The following is a 21,489-nucleotide window of genomic DNA, read 5'->3' as shown; positions in this document are numbered from 1 at the left end:
AAAACGCCCGGTGTTTACGTTTGATGCCGGAAGCTTACCTATGACGTCACATAGTTTAGGCGCTAAAGAAGTTAACATCATTTCGCAGCATTTTTGTTTAATGGAAATTTTACACTGAAATGATGACTAAAATTCAACGATTTGTTTATTTTGCATTAGAATAGAGATAACTGTATTGTATTTGAAGCTTTGCGGACGTCCATCGGTAGTTTTACTGTCGCAAATATCCGTTTACCTGGCGACGCAACTCAATTTGCGACAGTAAAACTACCGATGGACGTCCGCAAAGCTTCAAATACAATACAGTTATCTCTTAATTGGTATATAGTTTTATCATGACAAGTTACAGATCAAGTTCAAATTTTTGTTTCGGTCTGATAATTTTATGCAGAGTTATGGTCCTTGTACTTGAAAAATTCACTCATATAATCAGTTTTCCACACTGTTTTTAGTCATGCTTGAAGATATTGACTTGATATTGACTTTTTGTTTACACCATGACAAGTTATAGAATAAGTTAGCATTTTGTTCCAGTATAATGAATTTTTACCCGGTAGGGGACTATGTATTGCCATGCAATACTCTCAGAATGCTTGTTTAAATTAAGGAAGAGAAAATCCTCAGCCTTCAACCCTCAAAGGATATTAATGTTAAATATTTACAATGCTGTTAAAGTAAGATTCTTTAAACGTAAGCAGAGAACAGTTCAAACTTAAAGAATTACATGTGTTGTATATATTTCAGATTGACAAGCTGTTGAAGAACTCCAGTGAATCACTACAGTTAACAGTAGAACATGACCCTGTAAAGTCTCCTAGATTGACTGACACACCTCCATGTAGTCCTCGGTCTCCAGAGAGTCCAACACAGTCAGAAAATGTTGTCATAATTAATGGTGTCCCTGTCAAGAAGAGGCTCAAACCACATCTAAGAAAGTAAGATAACAATTTTTTTTTAACAAACAAACAACAAAAAATTCAAATTTTTCAATGATGATAACGTCTGAAGTTTGTTCTTTATTTTTGAAGTATGAAAAATTTCAGAAATTAAACGATCAAGAGAACTGTCCAGTGATAAAAAAAATCTGTTCAATACTATTATACACATCATTTATTCTATAAAAGTTAAAAATAACTTATAGTGGATTGTTAATGAATGATATGTGTTTGCTTGTATAAATATCATAGGACTGTGTTGCAGGAAATAATATAAGAGAACTATAAAAAAAACTGTTATACAAGTGGGAGGTTTAGCTAGCTATAAAACCAGGTTTAACCCACAATTTTCTTTGGAAAATGCCTGCACAAAGTCAGGATTATGGCAGTTGTTTTCCAGTTGGTTGATATAGTCAAACTTTTGGTTTTATTCGGTTTTATGGACTTCCTCCCTTTTTTTACGACCGCAAAAATTAAAAATTTTTTGGTCGTATATTGGTATGACGTTGGCGTCGTCGTCGTCGTCGTCGTCTGGTGTCGTCCGGCGTCGTCCGAAGACACATTGGTTTTCGCACTCTAACTTTAGTTTAAGTGAATGGATCTCTATGAAATTTTACCACAAGGTTCAATACCACAAAAGGAAGGTTGGGATTGATTTTGGGGGTTATGGTACCAACAGTAAAGGAATTAGGGGCCAAAAAGGGGCCAAAATAAGCATTTTTGTAACTTCCAGACATAACTTGTGTGTTAGTGTATGGATATCTCTGACATTGTACCACAAGGTTCCATATCACAAAAGGAATGCCGGGATTGATTTTGAGGGTAATTGTCTCAAAATTTTAGGAATTAGGGGCCAAAAAAGGGGCAAAAAACAAGCATTTTCCTAGTTTCATGACAATAACTTGTGTGTAAGTGTTTGGATATTTCTGAAATTGTACTACAAGGTTCCATATCACAAAGGGAAAGCTGGAATTGAGTTTGGGGGTAATTGCCCGAAACGTTTAGGAATTGGGGGCCAAAAAGGGGCCAAAAATAAGCATTTTTCTAGTTTCCAGACAATAACTTGTGTTCAAGTGTATGGATCTCTCTGAAATTGTACTGCAAGGTACCATACCAAAAAGGGAAGGCTGGGATTGAGTTTGGGGGTGATGAATCATAAGGGGGTTCAAAAAATTTGGGGGGGGATTTTTTTTTTTTTCTGTTTTTCCTTCTTTTTTTTCTTTTAAAATTTTCCATTTTAAGTTGGTTATTACTGATTTATATTTAAAAGCAAATAATAATGATATGGTAGGAGATACACACCAAACAGGATGTGTAAATTATTATATATAATAAGTATTGTGCAATAGCAAGAAATTTTCAATTGCACAGTATTGCACATTAGCAAGAAATCTTCAATTGCACAGTATTGCGCAATAGCAAGAAATCTTCAATTGCACAGTATTGCGTAATAGCAAGAAATATCCAATAGCACAATATTGCACAATAGCAAGAAATTGTCAATTGTACAGTATTGCGCAATAGCAAGAAATATTCAATTGTACAGTATTGTGCAAAAGAAGATACTTCGTATAAATTGCTTATAACTTGATCAATTTCAATGGGGTTTTATTCTTGAATTCTTGGGGTTCTTTAATATGCTGAATCTAACCGTGTATTAAGTTTTTGGATTTTGGGCCCCGTTTTTAAATTGGTCCACATTGAGGTCCAAAGGGTCCAAAATTTAACTTTGTTTGATTTCGTCAAAAATTGAATTATTGGGGTTCTTTGATACCGGTATGCCGAATCTAACCGTGTATTTAGATTCTTAATTTTTGGTTCCGTTTTCAAATTGGTCTACATTAAGGTCCAAAGGGTCCAAAATTAAACTTAGTTTGATTTTAACAAAAATTGAAATTTTAGGGTTCTTTGATAATCTGAATCTAAACATGTATTTAGATTTTTGATTATGGGCCCAGTTTTCAAGTTGGTCCAAATCGGGGTCCAAAATTAAACTTTGTTTGATTTCAACAAAAATTGAATATATGGGGTTCTTTGATATGCTGAATCTAACCATTATTTAGATTTTTGATTTTTGGGCCCCGTTATCAACTTTGTCCACATTGAGGTCAAAAGGGTCCAAAATTAAACTTTGTTTGATTTCATCAAAAATTGAATTCTTAGGGTTCTTTGATATGCTGAATCTAACCATGTATTTAGATTTTGGATATTGGACCATAATAGGTGAATGTCCAATTTAAAATTTTTAAGTTCTTAGACCACATTCATTCTGTGTCAGAAACCTATGCTGTGTCAAATATTTAATCACAATCCAAATTCAGAGCTGTATCAAGCTTGAATGTTGTGTCCATACTTGCCCCAACTGTTCAGGGTTCGACCTCTGCGGTCGTATCAAGCTGCGCCCTGCGGAGCATTTTATTGATTTTACCTTGGAGTTTCGTATTTTTTTGTAAATACATTCGTTTACTGTTTTGTAATGCTTGTTGCTTTGATGTTGAAGTTTCACACATTTTATGTAGGGATGTATGTCAAACAATGATATTATTGAGGGGGGAAGTTAAACTATATGCGTAAAAATTGTAATTTCAAGACAGGAAACTGATATTTATACACTTCCTTTCAATCCTACAAATATAATTTTCCCATACAAGTTATGTCTAAATCGTAAGTGTTTGGTGAAGTTTTGTTGTTTTTAGAATATAACTTAATTTTGCACTTACGTTCATTGTATTAAAGACACATTATAATTTTATGATTGTCTTCTTTTATGGATGTCATTATTTTTTTGTTAGTAAAGATTTATAGAACACCTGATATAATTTATTGTAAAAAGTTCCTGTCCAAAATTTATTTCACATTTTTCTGTCTTTTGTAACAGAACATAAGTCATAAGGTTTGCTTCAGTCACTAACGACTCATGAATAATTTAAGATACTGCCATGTGACATTTGTCTGATTGTTGTACAAATATCTCATTGTATTAATAGTACAGTGAAACCTGTCCAAACTGAACACCCTTGGGACTTGGTGTTTTGTTCGGTTTGCACAGGTGTTAAGATTGTAGAGGTAAACGGAAGTGGGTAGTTTAAAAACATTTTGAAACTGACTGACAACGGATGCCAAGTGACACAACAGCCGACAATCGTTTCATGTTGATTTCAATGTAAAAGACAATAAAATGAAAAATATGAAAAGATTTTTCATAACTGCAGACATAGTAATCAAATGTAAGTTCATCGGTCATGCTCCTTATTAATAAATAGAAAGTGTTGGTATGGTTTATATCCGATCCTTGTAGTAAACTTTAATTTAAAGTCATATTCCCGCAAGTCTACATCGTCTTCTGATTCAATTTAGCTTCCCCTCCAAATTTTACTGTTCAAGTCAGATTCCCAATCCCTGTCAAATTCTGATTCGGTAGTTTAATTGTCATCAAAATCGGGTTTCTGTTATTGGCACACTCCGGTCCTTCGAAATGTTGAACCCCAGTCCTATAATGTTGTAATAAATGGGATAGAGGAACATCATCATCCGGGTCTTCAGATTCATTTGCATTCAATGAATCTGAAATTACGAAAACATTGATCACAGTGTATTTCTTTACATTTGAGAATGTCATAAACAGTAGCATTACCGAACCCATATTTCAAAATAAGATCATTTTGTGAATAATTTGAAATAACATCGGAATCTATAACTAATTCCAATATGTGTTAAGGAGAAAGTCCGATTATTGCCCTGCCCTCTTTTTGGCTATGACTGTTTATCTTTTTTATCAATTTTTGTTTCTTGTTACGAATTTCTATTTAAGCACTGTATACATGTACATTTATTTATCATCTCAATGCAATTGATTACAAGCTAATTAGTTTATAAAAACAACTCATCATTAAATTAAACTTTAAATATCCTCTGGGATCATTTGCCAGCATGTGTATGTTTAACCACTCATGCAAACAATTGTAAATACTTACATTGTTTTAATTGCTATCGATCGATTTTGCCAGGCAAACTTTCAATACACATTCACTAACGAGCCTTCATAAAGCGTTCCGAATTCGGTATCGGGAGGGTTCGGTTTGTTCAGGTTGAATTAGCTTTAATTAATTGGGAAATATCATGGGACTTTGGAAATTGTTTGGTTTTAAGTGAAATTCGGTTTAATCAGGGTTCAGTTTTCTCAGGTTTCACTGTATTATTAAAATCGATTAAGAATCTATTGCAGTAGGCGTGAAATCTTTTTATTCTTCATCAGTGACTGTTAACTCAATCCACGAAAATTGGTACCCACCAAAAAAATGAATTTACAGTCTTAAAAAGTCATGCAGTGTTGCCTGATTCTTGCTTTAGAAATAAATTGAGGCCCAACAGTGATTTCTTACAGTAACTGAGTCAGTATTGGTTCAAATGCATTATCTATCAAATGAACACAAAAAAACTCCTGATCTTTGACATTTTCACTGACAAACCACTAAAACACGAAATACATTTATATTTATGAATAAATATGAAGAGTTTAGGGATATGCCACTTCACACACTATCTGTAACCAGTACCAGTTCATCTATAGTAGCAAAGTGTTGAAGAGAACTTTTAAGATGATCAATTGTCCAAAGTCTGTTATGCATTGTTACAATCTGAAATTGGCAATGTTCTTGGCAATGTCATTAAATTTCCTCAAACGAATAAATTATTGAATGATGATCAATGGTTGGAGACTATGTATACTAAATAAAATACATTCAGCTAAGTTCAATTATTTCATTTGTCTGAAAAGTCACTGTTTTGTTAACATAATGATTTGTGAACAAACTTATATAGGACAGCCAAATTACTGGCCAGCTTTACATATCTAGAGAAAAAGTAAAATGGAATAAATTTCAGCTTTGAATTATTTTCAATGGTTTTATTTTTTGCCAGATGAATGTCAAGCTCGTTGTAATATAAACAGAACTTTTAAGTTTAATAAATAATTTTTTTCTTTACAGTTTAAGTCCTACGAGAAGAAGAAGTAAATCACCATCTCCTTCACCTGCCAGTCGCCAAAAAAGTGTTGATCTCACTCGCGCTCATTCCTTCCGTTTACAGAACCTCAATCATCGTGTCTTCCGAGCAAGTGATCTAATTCATCAAGAAGTTATAGGTGCTGGATTTTTTGGACAAGCCATTAAAGTTGTTCACAAAGTTACTGGTGAAGTTATGGTGCTAAAGGAAATGATTAAGTTTGACGAGGAAGCACAGAAAAGCTTTCTCAAAGAGGTTAGTTGTTTTACATGAGAAAAAGTGTCATGAAATTGCTAACTGTGGATTTATCAATATTACTGGGTTACCTATTTTTGTGGGTTTAGGTGAACCTCAAATTTAAATGTTCAATGGTGTACAAATTTGCTTTAGGCTTGTATGCAGACTGGCAAAACTACAAAATCAAATACCCATGAAAATACAATTTTTCTCAATCCAGGCCAGAGGGAAATTATTACCTACTAAAATAAATGAATCCACAGTAACCAAAAAGACGTCTTTTGTTGGGGAATTTATGTTGACACCAAGATCTTTTTGTTGTTGTATGTTTCCAGTCCTAAAAACGAATGGAAATTGATCTGTTTTCATTGAACTTCAAGGAATTTTTTTTAATTTCCATTTGTGATGTCATGAAAAGAACACTTATTCATAAACTTTTTACAAAGAGACCTATTTTTTATCTGTTTAAGATGTGATTCATTATGATGAATTCAAGAATTCAAATATAGAAATATATTCAACGAGTGACCGAACAACACATTAATTTAGGGTGCATTAGTTCATTATCAGTGTTGTTCCGTCACAAGTTGAATATTTTTCGATATTTTAATTCTTTGATTAGTTATTACTTTATTACATTGACCATGGGCTTTTTAATAGAAATAAAGTATAAAATACAAGGAAGTATATCTTTTTCTATGCATTGCCAATTTGTTTTGATGCAACATCATTGCCTAACACCCATTGTTTGATGAAGTCGGAGGAGTTGAATTATCAGATTTATTTCACATGTGAAATTATCAGTTTTTTATTTCACTGGGAAGTCACGGTATTTCATTGCAACCAATGTAGCAATTGTCAATAATTCATAATTAAAAGTTTAGCTAGAAATAAGGTCCCTGTTGAACCTTCTCCTTTATGACCAATCCATCAAAGAAAATTTTTTTTTCATTATTTCATTTCAGTGTTATTTTAGTATGCAATGAATATTTTTTTATTTTTTATTTTCAGGTATCGGTGCTTAGAAGTCTGAATCACCCTAACGTTTTACAGTTTATGGGTGTGCTTTACAAAGATAAGAAGCTAAATTTAGTCACAGGTCAGTCTCTTCAAGAATCAGATTTCAATGATTCATATTTAAAATGTAACAAAATTTTGCTTCCCTTCTCTAATAAAAAAATGCACAGTTGTTTTTACCTGATCTACAGAGGCTGTTCAGTACAACTCTACATGGATTTCCTATTGCTGAAACATATCCATTAAGTCACTTCGGTGTAAACTTTTTAAATTGCTGCAACTTCTAACTGACATCAATAACAAATCATGTCAGTTTAAATGAAGGTTTGATATTTATTTTAATTTGAAAAACTATGAAAGTAAATTCTTTTTGATTCAAATCATCAAATTATATAAGTATGCACAAATGAGAAAACATTGATGGATATATTTATTCACTTAAGGATAACACATAATATTATCTAGATTTAAATATATATATATTCTTATAACAATTCTTTACATTGTGATTTAATTTTGTTTTTGTTTTTGACAGAATATGTGCCATGTGGAACACTTAAAGATCTCCTACACGACATGAACAAGCCATTGTCATGGATACAGAGAGTTAAATTTGCCAAAGATATTGCTGCTGGAATGGTATGTGTATAAAGAGATTTTGTAGAAATTTTAATTCAATGTTTGAGCCTTCTATAGAAATAGATAAAAATTGGTCAAAGGGAGGCAACTACAGATATAATTCTTACCATCAAAACCAGTTGGTCTGAAAATTAATTTTGGTTTCATGCGTACACAAAACTGAAGAAAATGTCATATTTAAAAGAAAATGAAGCAGGAATATTAAGTGTCTGTCTTTTATATGTTTTTGTATGTAAGATGGATTATTTGAAAAAAAGAAATACACAGTTTCAAAATTCTTAAGAGAAAATATTTTATGATATTCAAGAAACCATAAGTGAACTTTACACTAAAATCAAAGGAGTATTAAACATTACATTGACCATATGTTTTTTTTTCTAACACACCTGACTTGTTTCATTCTGTCAAAAGATGCACTTTATGATTTCAACATTCTTTAATAGTGAAATTGTCTGAATTTTACTGAAAAGAAATCAAAATCACAACGGTTTCATATTTTATCAGTTTTGTTGTAAAAGAATATTACTTTTTCTTTTCTTTCTTTACTTTTTTTCCCCATCAAATTATATATTATAGTCAAGTAATATTTAATGTGAAATCAATATGAGGTATCAATATTATATAAATGTTAATATTAATTCTTACTATTTTTATTTTTCAGAGTTATTTGCATTCAAATGATATTATCCATAGAGATTTGAACTCCCAGAATTGCTTCGTTAAACAGGTAGGTTTTATAAAAGCATTAACAACAGATGAAAATAAAAATATGCTAAAATTTCACTTAACAAAACAAATTGTGTTTTTTTATCAAATACTAGAGTTATCTCCCATAGATATACTCCTAAACTATTGATAATTCCTTTTGGAGTCTAAATTTATAAATAACTAGAGTGAGCTCATAAAAAAATATTGCATGTAAGTCATCAAAACTTTTTAATTTCATTTTAGAATTTTCAAAGTAGAAAACGTTATAGTTTTAGCTTTTGGAATCTCTGGATAGTGGCTTAATTTTAATAAAATTATGATATTTTTTCTCTCATATGAATGGTATTTCTTTTTTATGAACGATGTTATCATGTTTTATTAACAGAATATGACAGTGGTTGTGGCAGATTTTGGTTTAGCAAGGGTTATACCAGATCCTTACTTCCGCCACTCAGAAAAACCATCACCACCAAAACTCCATGGAAAAAAGAGATTTCAACGAAAGAAAAGATACACAATTGTTGGAAGTGCCTATTGGATGGCACCTGAAATGTTAAATGGACAGAAATACGACGAGAAAGTCGATCAATTTTCTTATGGTATTGTTCTGTGTGAGGTAAGTCTTATCTGATTGAATATTTTCTTCAATTGGTGATCAGGTAATGTTATAAGTCCTAAATAATTCTCCTTTTTGGCAAGTCCGAAATATCACGGTCCAAAGAAAATAAAGTTGATACATTAAATGTTTGATAATTCATATGGTCCTTTCAATTGCAAGTCTGGACTGGATTGCACAAACATTTATTAACATAACATGATTTTTCAATGTTAAGTAATAATAAAAATCTATTGAATTTTGTTAATAATGATAACTACATAAAATTTAAATGATCTTTTACATAAATTTAGATTTGTACTGATATTCTGCAATTTTATCTTTAATACAAAAATAGAAAAAAAAAAACATTCATTAAAATTTCCCACTTTACAATACCTAGTAATAGATTTTTATTGTAGTATATCATATTATCAAAAAGCATTTATACATTATAGGTAATAGGACGAGTGTTTGCTGACCCAGATTTGTTACCAAGGACTATAGACTACGGTCTGAGTGTTGATATGTTTTATAAGCAGTTCTGTGTAGAAACATCTTGTCCTGACCCATTCTACAAAATAGCTGTAACCTGTTGTCAACTTGTTCCTGAAAAAAGGTAATGCTAACACCAAAATTATAACTGCTTTTGCCGTCTTAGTGTCTATGCAGTCATGAGAAACTTTATGGAAAATCTCAGAAACCACAATGTGAGTTTAGTTGAAACTTGATCTTAATCATCCTTGGGGTTCTAGTTTTAAAGTTGTGTCTGATGACCCTAAATCAGTCACCATGGTTAAGATTACTGGAGTTAGGGAGTAAAAGACCAATGTACTTTTTAACCCACAAATAATACACCTGTCAGGACATAACATAGCAGATACGGGTTTGTAAGGTTATTATGCCCTGCCGTAGCGGAGGGGGCATTAAGTTGTACCCTTGTCCATCTGTACGTCCGTCCGTATGTCCCAAAGTTGGTTTCCTTTCTCTAACTTTAGTTTGCCTCAACCAAATGTAATTAAACTTATACAAAATGCTTATTACCACAAAACACAGATCAAGTTTGAATTTTGGTGGCGTCACTTTAACCGTTCTAGAGTTATGCCCCTTTACAAATGGAAAAATTGCTGTATTATTCGTTTCTGTTCTCTAACTTAAGTTTGCCTCAACCAAATGTTATGAAACTTATACACAATACTTATTACCACAATACTCAGATCAAGTACAAATTTGGGTAGTATCACTTTTACCGTTCTTCAGTTATGTCCCTTTATAACTTTATATGATATGCAAGCGGGGGCATCATCTGTGTCCCATTTATTTTTTAAATGATATGGTTCAATATGACCAACAAGGATTGACACCTTTACTATATAAGAGAAAATATTTAGGAAAACAAAATATTTTGAATAGTGATGTTCTTAATTCATTTATCATTTTGCACCAAATTTTGAGGAAATTTTCCTGGAATAGACTACTATGATAAATGCACTAATGACAGGCCTGTAGCCAGGATGTCTTTGAGGGGGTTATGATGCTCTGACTTTAATAGTCAGGGAGGGGGGAATCAGATGAACTTCCAAATCCTCTGGCTATAGTTGTGGATGAGACCTTATTTTGGCACTCCCATGAAACATAATTTAAAATAGGTCTATTGGTACAGAAACATTAAAACTCCATTCTGTTAAAATAACTAACTTAAAGTTTGTAATAATCATCCTTATGATAACTGCATTGAAGATTTTTTAATTAGAACAAGGGGAGATAAACAGGTTTACAGACTCTTTAGTTTATCCATAATGAGGATTTGCCTTGTAATATTGAATGTTTGAAGAAATCCATATTGAATTTTTTTTTAAATAATTGTCAATGAATTCATTATGCGCCGCTATTTGTATGTTTTAGAGGTTTAGCCTATGGCTTTAAAACAATGCATGTACGTGAAGCTTACTGTAGTAAATTTGTTGCTTAGAAAAAAACTGGATGCTTTTATTATCATGGGCATTAAGTGTCTTGGATTAAGTAAAAGATTTCATGGATACTTAATTTCATGATTTGGACAAATTCAGCATAGAAACCTTAATGAAATTTGTATTATGTTGAATACTTTAATTTGTGGTTCAACTATTGCAATAAATAATTATTCAGTGATTATCTCCCTTGTATTGTTTGGCATGTTTAAGCTTGTATATTATTACTTTCGAGAAATTGATTGCAAATACACATGTATACTGGTAAACATTTTTCATTGATTTATCTTTTTAACAAAATTTTATTCAGATCCATTCAAACTTTTAAATATAAATGGATTATCTCCAATGTCTTCATTTCAAATTTTAGTTTTTTTCTGAGAAAGATAGAAACTAGGTAAAACTGGACCGAAGATAACACTAAAACTTAAAATGATTATAAAAGATTTTAAATGATTAAATATTTGACTGATATCTGATCTTATCGTAACAATCAACAACATTTATACATGTGTATTTGTAATGCATTTTTGTCGAGCCTGTGACTTTTGTCGCAAAAGCAAGACATAGCAATCATACATTCCGTCTTCAACGACGGCAGCGGCGTCCACAAATATTCACTCTGTGGTTAAAGTTTTTGAAATTTTAATAACTTTCTTAAACTATCCTGGATTTCTACCAAACTTGGACAGAAACTTGTTTATGATCATAAGATAGTATCCAGAAGTAAATTTTGTAAAAAAAAAAAATCCGTATTTTATCAAAAGATAGTATCTAGAGGAAAATTTTTAATAATTTTTTCCCCATTTTTGTTGAGCATGCGACTAACAGCAAAAGTAGGCAAGACCATGGGTTCCGCGGATCGTTGGGACCCTTACGAATTTTATACAAAATTATTCTATTGCGGTATGTCATAGATGTAATTAAAAGCATATCAATTGATTTTTATACAATTTAAAGATATACAGGGTAGTAAAAGTTTTATGGATTGACACTAATAAAAAAATATAAATTTTGAGAGGAATGGTTATGTTATTTCATTTGCTATCAATTTAATTTGATAATATATCTAAACCAGTCACATTCATAATTAAATCAAGTTTGAACCATGATGATTTTTTTGGGGTTATAAAATCATAAGTTGGAAATAGAGTTCATGGAACTAGAAATCATTATTTGATATGATGTTTTATCTGCATATATGTGTAAAACAAAGTGATTACAAAGTTCAGGAATGCAACCTTCAAGTAAACCCACTCTGACATACCCAGTACATTATCCATTGTAATTTTGAAGTCCTATTAGTTTTAATGGGTATTCTGTCCTGAATATGCATGAAATAAATGCCACTGGACTTAAAGGAAGCAACAATCAATTAATGGGTATTAAATGAGTAAAAAAGACAATTTCATTGGCCAAAACATTATCTTCCTTAACCTTTAAAATTGAATAAAAGTCAAATGGTGCATTTCTAGCTTTCTGAAAGACTATTCAAGATAAGTTTGAAATTAAAAATAATCTATTTATTCATCCATTTTAACGTATGTTATATCTATTTTTCAGGCCATCATTTGAAAAAATAGAAGTTTTAACCGATAGCTTACTCCTGCATTTAGAACATGGAGGACGCCTTCCACCTGATCTCCAAGGTAACCCAGTGGAATATTACTACTCAATTAGAGATGGACATAAAACTATTAATTCACCAGCAACAAAAAATAGTATCAAAGAAACGTGTTCAAATGGAAAAAGTTCCGATAAAGAGACTGCTGATGAAATAGATAGTACAGATAGTTGCAGTGTTGATAACACAAAGGATTCTGGGAATGATAGTGACTTGAATAGTAGTATTATAAGGTCCTCAGAACTTATATCTGTCAATATTACAGACATTTCAAATTTATCTGAATACTCAGAAAAATCAACACCTTCAGACATTTCTATATTTGAAGAAGTACCTACTGAAAGACATAAAGGTGTTAAAGATACAAAATTTGAATGTGCAAGACTGAATCTATTTCAAGATAGTGATGCATCTCATTCTAAAAGATATGGTAATGATTTTACCCAACCAGATGACGCAGAAAGATATGCTGAAGATTTGAAGGAACTTAAACATTCAAAACGACAAGCACATGACTTTGAAGAAATGGATCACTCAAATAGACATGGGCATGACTTAAAAGAGTCAGATCAAACTAAAAGACATGGAAATAAGTTTCAAAGTGCTGATTTGACCGATAACCAAAGCTGTGATATTTCAAACAATCTTCCATTAAATCAATATTCACCCGATATTAAAATTGAATTATCTGAATTTAATGAAGTTCAAGATTCTAGCAAAAATATAACAGTAGAAATAGCTTCTGAATGTGATAGAGTTCAGGATGTAAGTATGGAAACAAGTGCAAGGGATAAATCTTTAAATTCTCCCAACTATATACCTGTGATAGATAGTTCTGACATTAGCATAAAAAAGGACATATCCATGGAGAGTTTGAACGATTATTTTGATTCACATGAAAAATTTGATGAAAAAGGAAATTCTTCCAGTGCAGATGTTTCAATGACTGATGAACAATGCAATCAGCTAGATGTTAGTCGATCTGGCGAACGACTACACAAATTTAGGACATGCTCACCGAATAATTCATCAGCTTCATCATCATCGTCATCATATTATTCATTGTCATCATCTCCAGGTGCTTCGTTAACGTTTTCATCAACATGTCAAGTTGATGAAAAAATTGATGAGAATACTTGATGTATGAATATATTTCATGGATTTGTTAATTATTTATGCCTCTTTTGCTGACGCTAATTGAATAATTTTTTTAATTGTTGAAATATGATGGGTTAATGTTGGCCTTCCTGCCTGTTTTATCCAAGTTATAGTATAAGACAACTCTACTCTTTTGACAGAAAAAATTACAAAAGTCACATATATAATTGGCATATCACAAAAAATTCTCTTATTCTTCAAATTCCTAATTAAATCTTGTAAGTCTACTTATAAACTGTTATGTACTAGTTAAAAGACAATAATGTTCCATGTACATGACAAAAAATTAGAGTAATTACAATAGTTGTGTCCTCTCACAATCTAACTGCATGATAAAAATCTACACTTTTCATACAGATCACTCAGAAAACTTATAAGTCAATGTAAGTTATTATTCATCTTTTTAAAAACACTGTAGTCAGTGTAGATTATACTGCTTGATTTTGCATTGCTATGGCGTTTTTTTTTTTTTTTTAGAGTACTGAAGCTTTAAACTCTTACATGTTTTCTGAAATACATCATTTTGCACATATCTTTAGTGCTTCAAAATTTAGGGCCAGGTTTGCACACAAAGCCATGTTTAAGGATCAAAAATCTATCTCAGCTTTTCTTTGTTTTTTTGTTTCTATTAATCAAGGTCATGATATATATATGAAATAGAAAAATGATACATTCATAATAAAGTAACCTTATTTTGGGATTGGAAAAGTTTTCCTAGATATACATGATATAAACAGACTATAATGACCTGTAATTGCTAACATCATTTGAACTTTAGTGGATAGTTGTCTCATTGGCAATCATACCACATCTCCTTATTTGTTTTAAGATAAACAAAAATTATTATGGTCTATGGACATGACAGGTTCATTCACATTATTTTTACAGTGTAAGATAGTTGACAAGTTTTGAAGTTTTGATTTCATTACTTACAGAATTTTAAGAATCTATTTTCTACCTAACTTTGATGGAGGTGATTTGATAGACTGACATGACTTAGAGTTTTTCTCAAGTACTACAACATGTACATATCCACTTTTATACAAACACTGTCATGGATGAGGGTCTGGATGGGGTTAACAGAAAAGAGAATATATGGCAAACAAAAATAAAGGAACCCCCCCCCCCCCCTCCCTCATGGATTATCATCATGACACTTGTCTTTAAATACATTGTATAAGAAAGCTGTATGCTTTCAACGATTCAAGCAAACAATTTAGTAGATCCTGTAAAAGTATTAAAAGTTACATATTAAAAACATTTTATTGCCAAATGAGTGTGGAGTTTTTTTTAATTTTTCTAAGGCTGTATATTTGCTATTCATGATCAAACTTGGGGTTTTTTTGTACGACTTTATCAAACCACATTTTGCTCAATGTCCTTTTGATGATTTTAGTGTCTTTTTACATTCTATAAAATAATATTTATTAGATTAAATTCATATCTTATGCAGTGTAGTTTTATCCATACGGATTTTCACATTCAAGTCCAGAAATACATGTATCTATGAATGACTTGTAAAATTGATTAAAGGTGTGTGTTTTTGAGTTCGTAGTGGCTTATCTTACTTGTACACTTATACATGTAATCCTTTGAAAGATAAGTGGAAATCTAGATAGAAGTCCTGTACTTTAATCTGGCCTGGAACCATCTTATCTATTAGACACTTGATATATACATGTACTCATATCTTTATTAGTCATGTTAGTATGGACTATAGCATGTGATGAGACTTATTCTGTGTTTCTGTAATAACACAAAACTACTTATTGATTTAACTTTAACATTTGTAACTTGTTTGTCACATGAAGAATTAATTTAAAATGTTCAGTCACAATAAGGTTTTTTGAAGTAATAATCATGAAAATTGAACAATTGTTTCTATATACAATGAAAAAAATAAGAAGAATCCCTTCAATACTGAGAAATAGCCATGCATAAAGGGACAAAACTTGCAAAATAATGCTGTTTTTTCTTGAGTTTCTGGAAGGTCTTCAGCAGTGAGCTAAAGTGGTCAATTACAAATACAACCCATACCTATAGCATATAATACTCTTTGTTATTTATAGAAAGCACACCTTTGTTATTTAATGTACTAAAATATTCATGGAAATTAGCTAAGCCTCATGTGGTCTTTTTTTATAATACGATAGTATGAAGTACTTTCCACTGGTTATGGGACCATTTTATTTCAGATTGATATTTTTTTTAATTTTTATTGTATTCAATTACTTTTTTTAAGTAAATAACACATTATATGTGTACAAGGCAAGTCTTTCAGTTACATAATTTTACATTCATAATGAACATGATGAATGAAGGAAATATTTGTTGAATAAAACAGGAAATTTTATTGCATAAAATTTTCTCATATTTTTAATACCCACCAAATAATTGTTATAGCTATGTTGTTAGAGATGTAAACAAACTTAATTGTTAAAAATAGATTGAATTATATTTGTATTTATTATGCAAAAGCTATTGAATTGTGATTGCTTGTATTTATGAATAAATTTTGTTACTCCATTATATTTTTCACACAGTTCATGATTAAACATTTTAAAAATCAAATTTTTAATTTTGTCAATCTTTTTAAAGAAATTTGTATATATACCATGTATACATTTGTTAAATAATGGTTATAAAATGTCTCAAAAGTTTGTTAGCATAATATTTTTATGAACTTGTTAATGGTCAGGTTGCAAAAAAACAGTGTTCAGATGCTGAGCTTTTTATATATCAGATTTGACTTTTAGGCAGGTTTGAGTCAAATTATTTGGATGAGCAGTTTGAGTCTGAGAGATGTTGTTACCTTTGAGTTCTGTGTCAAATGTAATTTCATAAGGTTTGCAAAGCCAAAATGAGGCAGGGATACAGTTTGTCCTACATAGGTGGTGTTTCCCTTTACAAAAAAATCTAAAGTTGGAAACAAAGTTTAAAATTGACTATTTAGAGCTTACTGCTTAGTAGTTCAGAGTCAGTGTGTAGTTGTAAAATGAACTATATATAAGTTCTGAGTAATATCATTCTCAAACCTTCTCAGCAGTAATATCTTACTGCAGATCCAGTTTGAGTAGGAGATGTTGCTGCTGCACAGTTCCATGTCAGATATCAGAACTTAATTTGATTCAGAGGTTTTGATGAGCATATTTAAATCAGAGATACATGTATTACTGCATTGCAATTCTGAGAAGAAATTAAAAACTCATTGCAAATTATTTAAGATGGTAGTATTCAAAAAGAATTGAGGAATCGTGAAAAACATGATGAAAAAACTGAAAAAAAGTTATTAGGATATTTATATAAAAGAATAATAATTGCATTTGTTTTCATTTTTTCTTTCGGTAACAAGAGCTATGCTTGGCATAGTATGTAATGTTAACTACCCTTAAAGATATAGTACCTTCAATAACACATAATGTTGTACTAAACCACCAAAAAAAAGTTCATGAGTTCACAGGAATAAAAAATGATGGTTGTTGATCTCTACCAAAGTACTGTTGCAATGTCATATTAATATGGTTAATTTAAAAGGTTTTATACTGACCATATTTTGAAAACTTTATAAAATTCTTTACAAATACTACATTACTACTTATTTAATTCAATATAGAAAAACATTGATTAAAGGGACTAACACTTTTGCTTTGAGCCAGCCATTGTTCTATGAATTGCTGGAAATATTAATGAGACTTTTTTTTTATTTATTGTAGATGTTTTAACAATTTAAAAAAAAAAAACAACACTTTTCTGACTAAGGTTTGTGTCTTTTGACATCTGATGTTTAAACTTGTTTTTATATGAAATCTCGTCCTATCTAGGAAAAAGCTGTATTGCCACGTTTTGGAAATGATTATTTAAACAGATTACTTAAGTTTGTATATCCTGCATAAAGAATAGGAAATTAAGTACTTAATACTTTCATCTGAAGTACATTTAAGGAAATAAAATCTAACGGAGTGTTTTATGAGAAATAATTATATTTGAACCACTTTTTCTCAAAGGCTTTTGAATAGAGATATGAATATAACAAATGAAGATGTTTAAAGTGTAAAATCTGAGTTAAAAGAACTCTTTAAAAAGTAAAATATTGTGATGATGTTAGTGACTAGAGATGTCTTCCTGTTGATAAGGATACAATGTGATCGCACACCCTGCCATCTGTTTCCTGATGACAAGGTCAAAAGGTCATCAACATTGTTATGTGGCAGCCAACTTACTGAAAAATGTTTTGAAATAGGTTAATTAAAGTATTTATATTAAATAATATAAAATAAAGAAAAGCAGAATGTTTTTTTCCTGAAGATTTTTGTCTTATATTTTGCTTGCAACTGAAAATGACACAAGTGATAAACTACTTTCTTTCAAGATTTCAGTTCTATTTTGTTGTTTTTTTTTACGATTCCTCAATTCTTATGAATAATACCATTTTAAACAACTTGCAATGAGTTTTTTAATGTCTTTTCAGAATTGCACCTTATGAAATACATGTATCTCAGGTTTTTAAACCAGAATTGCCTAAATCTCAGGTTAAACCATGCTGTTTTCACCTGAGACATATTATTTCCAACACCTAATAAATGCTTAAATTTTTTAAAATTTGCTGGATAAAACCCCAAACTGACCTGGCCATTGGCAAGACAATTGGTTAACACTTGTTGGAGTTTGAGTGTAGAGGATGAGATTGCTTCATGATGTGATTGGATACTTCATGTAATTTTGGACAATTGACCAATTGGGTCAAACAAATTTCCGTTAAGCTTGGATAACTTTTAGAAGAAAAAAGATCAAATTTCAAATGTAACTGAATTTTAGTTCCTTCAGGTTAATGTTTTTTTGGTAACAGTCAAACCAAAATGTTAAAATTTAATTACTGCTAATTATTTATTGACCTAAGTTAATAATTATGATCAAAACAAATACTGATATATTTCACTGGATTGACAAGTTAAGTGGTATATAGTTCAAAAAGTTCAAGCAACAAGATCATTTATATCTTCCCTCCCAAAGTTTGAAGAGGGCTAAAATGAATTTTCTCTTTTTGAGAAGTTGCATAATGTTATTGTACTTTAAATGATTTTTTGGAAAGTTATTGTAACTTGAAAAAGTTGCATAATGCATTTTGCACTTATACTGAATTTAAAAGTCACTGTACTTGGTTAATCTTATAAAAAATCCTGTTCGTGTCTACAGCAATATAACTGTCCAAATATTAGGACAACCATATTTGGACATACAAATTTATTAAGTTGGAAGCTAAGTATCTGAAGTTAATTCATGTTAAAAATCCATTGAAAATAATATTAGATAGATTTGATAGTTTTAAGTAAGAAGAAAAACGAGGGAACAAAACTATCAATTTCAATGTGTAACAGTATAAGAAACTAGAATAAAATATTATGTTTTAGATATAAGCGTTACATAGTTTTTGTCGAGCCTGCGACTTTTGTCGCAGAAAGCTCGACATAGGGATAGTGATCCGGCGGCGGCGGCGGCGGCGTTAGCTAACTTCTTAAAAGCTTTATATTTTAGAGGGTGGAAGGTCTGGATGCTTCATACTTTGTATATGGATACCTCATGTTACGAAGTTTCCGTCAGTCACATGTCCAATGTCCTTGACCTCATTTTCATGGTTCAGTGACTACTTGAAAAAAAAGTTCAGATTTTTTGTAATGTTAGATTCTCTCTTATTATAAGTAATAGGATAACTATATTTGGTATGTGCGTACCTTGCAAGGTCCTCATGCCCGTCAGACAGTTTTCACTTGACCTCGACCTCATTTCATGGATCAGTGAACAAGGTTAAGTTTTCGTGGTCAAGTCCATATCTCAGATACTATAAGCAATAGGTCTAGTATATTCGGTGTATGGAAGGACTGTAAGGTGTACATGTCCAACTGGCAGGTGTCATCCGACCTTGACCTCATTTTCATGGTTCAGTGGTTATAGTTAAGTTTTTATACGACCGCAAAAATTGAAAATTTTTTGGTCGTATATTGGTATGACGTTGGCGTCGTCGTCGTCGTCGTCGTCGTCGTCGTCGTCGTCCGGCGTCGTCTGGCGTCGTCCGAAGACACATTGGTTTTCGCACTCTAACTTTAGTTTAAGTGAATGGATCTCCATGAAATTTTACCATAAGGTTCAATACCACGAAAGGAAGGTTGGGATTGATTTTGGGGGTTATGGTACCAACAGTTAAGGAATTAGGGGCCAAAAAGGGGCCAAAAATAAGCATTTTTGTAACTTCCAGACAATAACTTGTGTGTAAGTGTATGGATCTCTCTGACATTGTACCACAAGGTTCCATATCACAAAGGGGAGGCTGTAATTGATTATGGGGGTAATTGCCTCAAAATTTTAGGAATTAGGGGCCAAAAAAGGGGCAAAAAACAAGCATTTTTCTAGTTTCATGACAATAACTTGTGTGTAAGTGTTTGGATATTTCTGAAATTGTACTACAAGGTTCCATATCACAAAGGGAAAGCTGGAATTGAGTTTGGGGGTAATTGCCCTAAACGTTTAGGAATTGGGGGCCAAAAAGGGGCCAAAAATAAGCATTTTTCTAGTTTCCAGACAATAACTTGTGTTCAAGTGTATGGATCTCTCTGAAATTGTACTGCAAGGTACCATACCACAAAGGGAAGGCTGGGATTGAGTTTGGGGGTGATGAATCATCAGGGGGTTCAAAAAATTTGGAGGGGGGGGGGGATTTTTTTTTTTTTCTTTTTTTTCTTTTAAAATTTTCCATTTTAAGTTGGTTATTTCTGATTTATATTTAAAAGCAAATAATAATGATATGGTAGGAGATACACACCAAACAGGATGTGTAAATTATTATATATAATAAGTATTGTGCAATAGCAAGAAATTTTCAATTCCACAGTATTGCACAATAGCAAGAAATCTTCAATTGCACAGTATTGCGCAATAGCAAGAAATCTTCAATTGCACAGTATTGCCCAATAGCAAGAAATATCCAATAGCACAATATTGCGCAATAGCAAGAAATTGTCAATTGTACAGTATTGCGCAATATCAAGAAATATTCAATTGCACAGTATTGTGCAAAAGAAGATACTTCGTATAAATTGCTTATTTCTTGATCAATTTCAATGGGGTTTTATTCTTGAATTCTTGGGGTTCTTTAATATGCTGAATCTTACCGTGTATTAAGTTTTTGGATTTTGGGCCCCGTTTTTAAATTGGTCCACATTGAGGTCCAAAGGGTCCAAAATTTAACTTTGTTTGATTTCATCAAAAATTGAACTATTGGGGTTCTTTGATATGCCGAATCTAATCGTGTATTTAGATTCTTAATTTTTGGTTCCGTTTTCAATTTGGTCTACATTAAGGTCCAAAGGGTCCAAAATTAAACTTAGTTTGATTTTAACAAAAATTGAATTTTTAGGGTTCTTTGATATGCTGAATCTAAACATGTATTTAAATTTTTGATTATGGGCCCAGTTTTCAAGTTGGTCCAAATCGGGGTCCAAAATTAAACTTTGTTTGATTTCAACAAAAATTGAATATATGGGGTTCTTTGATATGCTGAATCTAACCATGTATTTAGATTTTTGATTTTTGGGCCCCGTTATCAACTTT

At 31.4% G+C, this 21,489-nt stretch overlaps 1 protein-coding gene across 1 annotated transcript in view; it reads left to right on the top strand.

Moving 5' to 3' along the window:
* LOC127710479 (LIM domain kinase 1-like) overlaps positions 1-19,229 on the top strand; it is a 49,464-nt gene extending 30,235 nt beyond the window's left edge. Inside the window, exons 6-13 of the mRNA XM_052216355.1 lie at positions 745-935; positions 5,924-6,194; positions 7,188-7,275; positions 7,729-7,832; positions 8,494-8,559; positions 8,926-9,156; positions 9,594-9,754; positions 12,669-19,229. Of these exons, the coding sequence (XP_052072315.1) occupies positions 745-935; positions 5,924-6,194; positions 7,188-7,275; positions 7,729-7,832; positions 8,494-8,559; positions 8,926-9,156; positions 9,594-9,754; positions 12,669-13,869 (2,313 nt within the window). The 3' untranslated portion in view covers positions 13,870-19,229. The remainder of the gene's footprint in view (positions 1-744; positions 936-5,923; positions 6,195-7,187; positions 7,276-7,728; positions 7,833-8,493; positions 8,560-8,925; positions 9,157-9,593; positions 9,755-12,668) is intronic.
* The last annotated feature ends 2,260 nt before the right edge of the window (positions 19,230-21,489 follow it).

Source organism: Mytilus californianus, unplaced genomic scaffold (genome assembly GCF_021869535.1).
Source record: "Mytilus californianus isolate M0D057914Y unplaced genomic scaffold, xbMytCali1.0.p SCAF_8, whole genome shotgun sequence".
NCBI lineage: Eukaryota > Metazoa > Mollusca > Bivalvia > Mytilida > Mytilidae > Mytilus > Mytilus californianus.
Note: the sequence above shows the minus strand (reverse complement) of the source record. Positions and strands in the feature narration are given on the sequence as shown.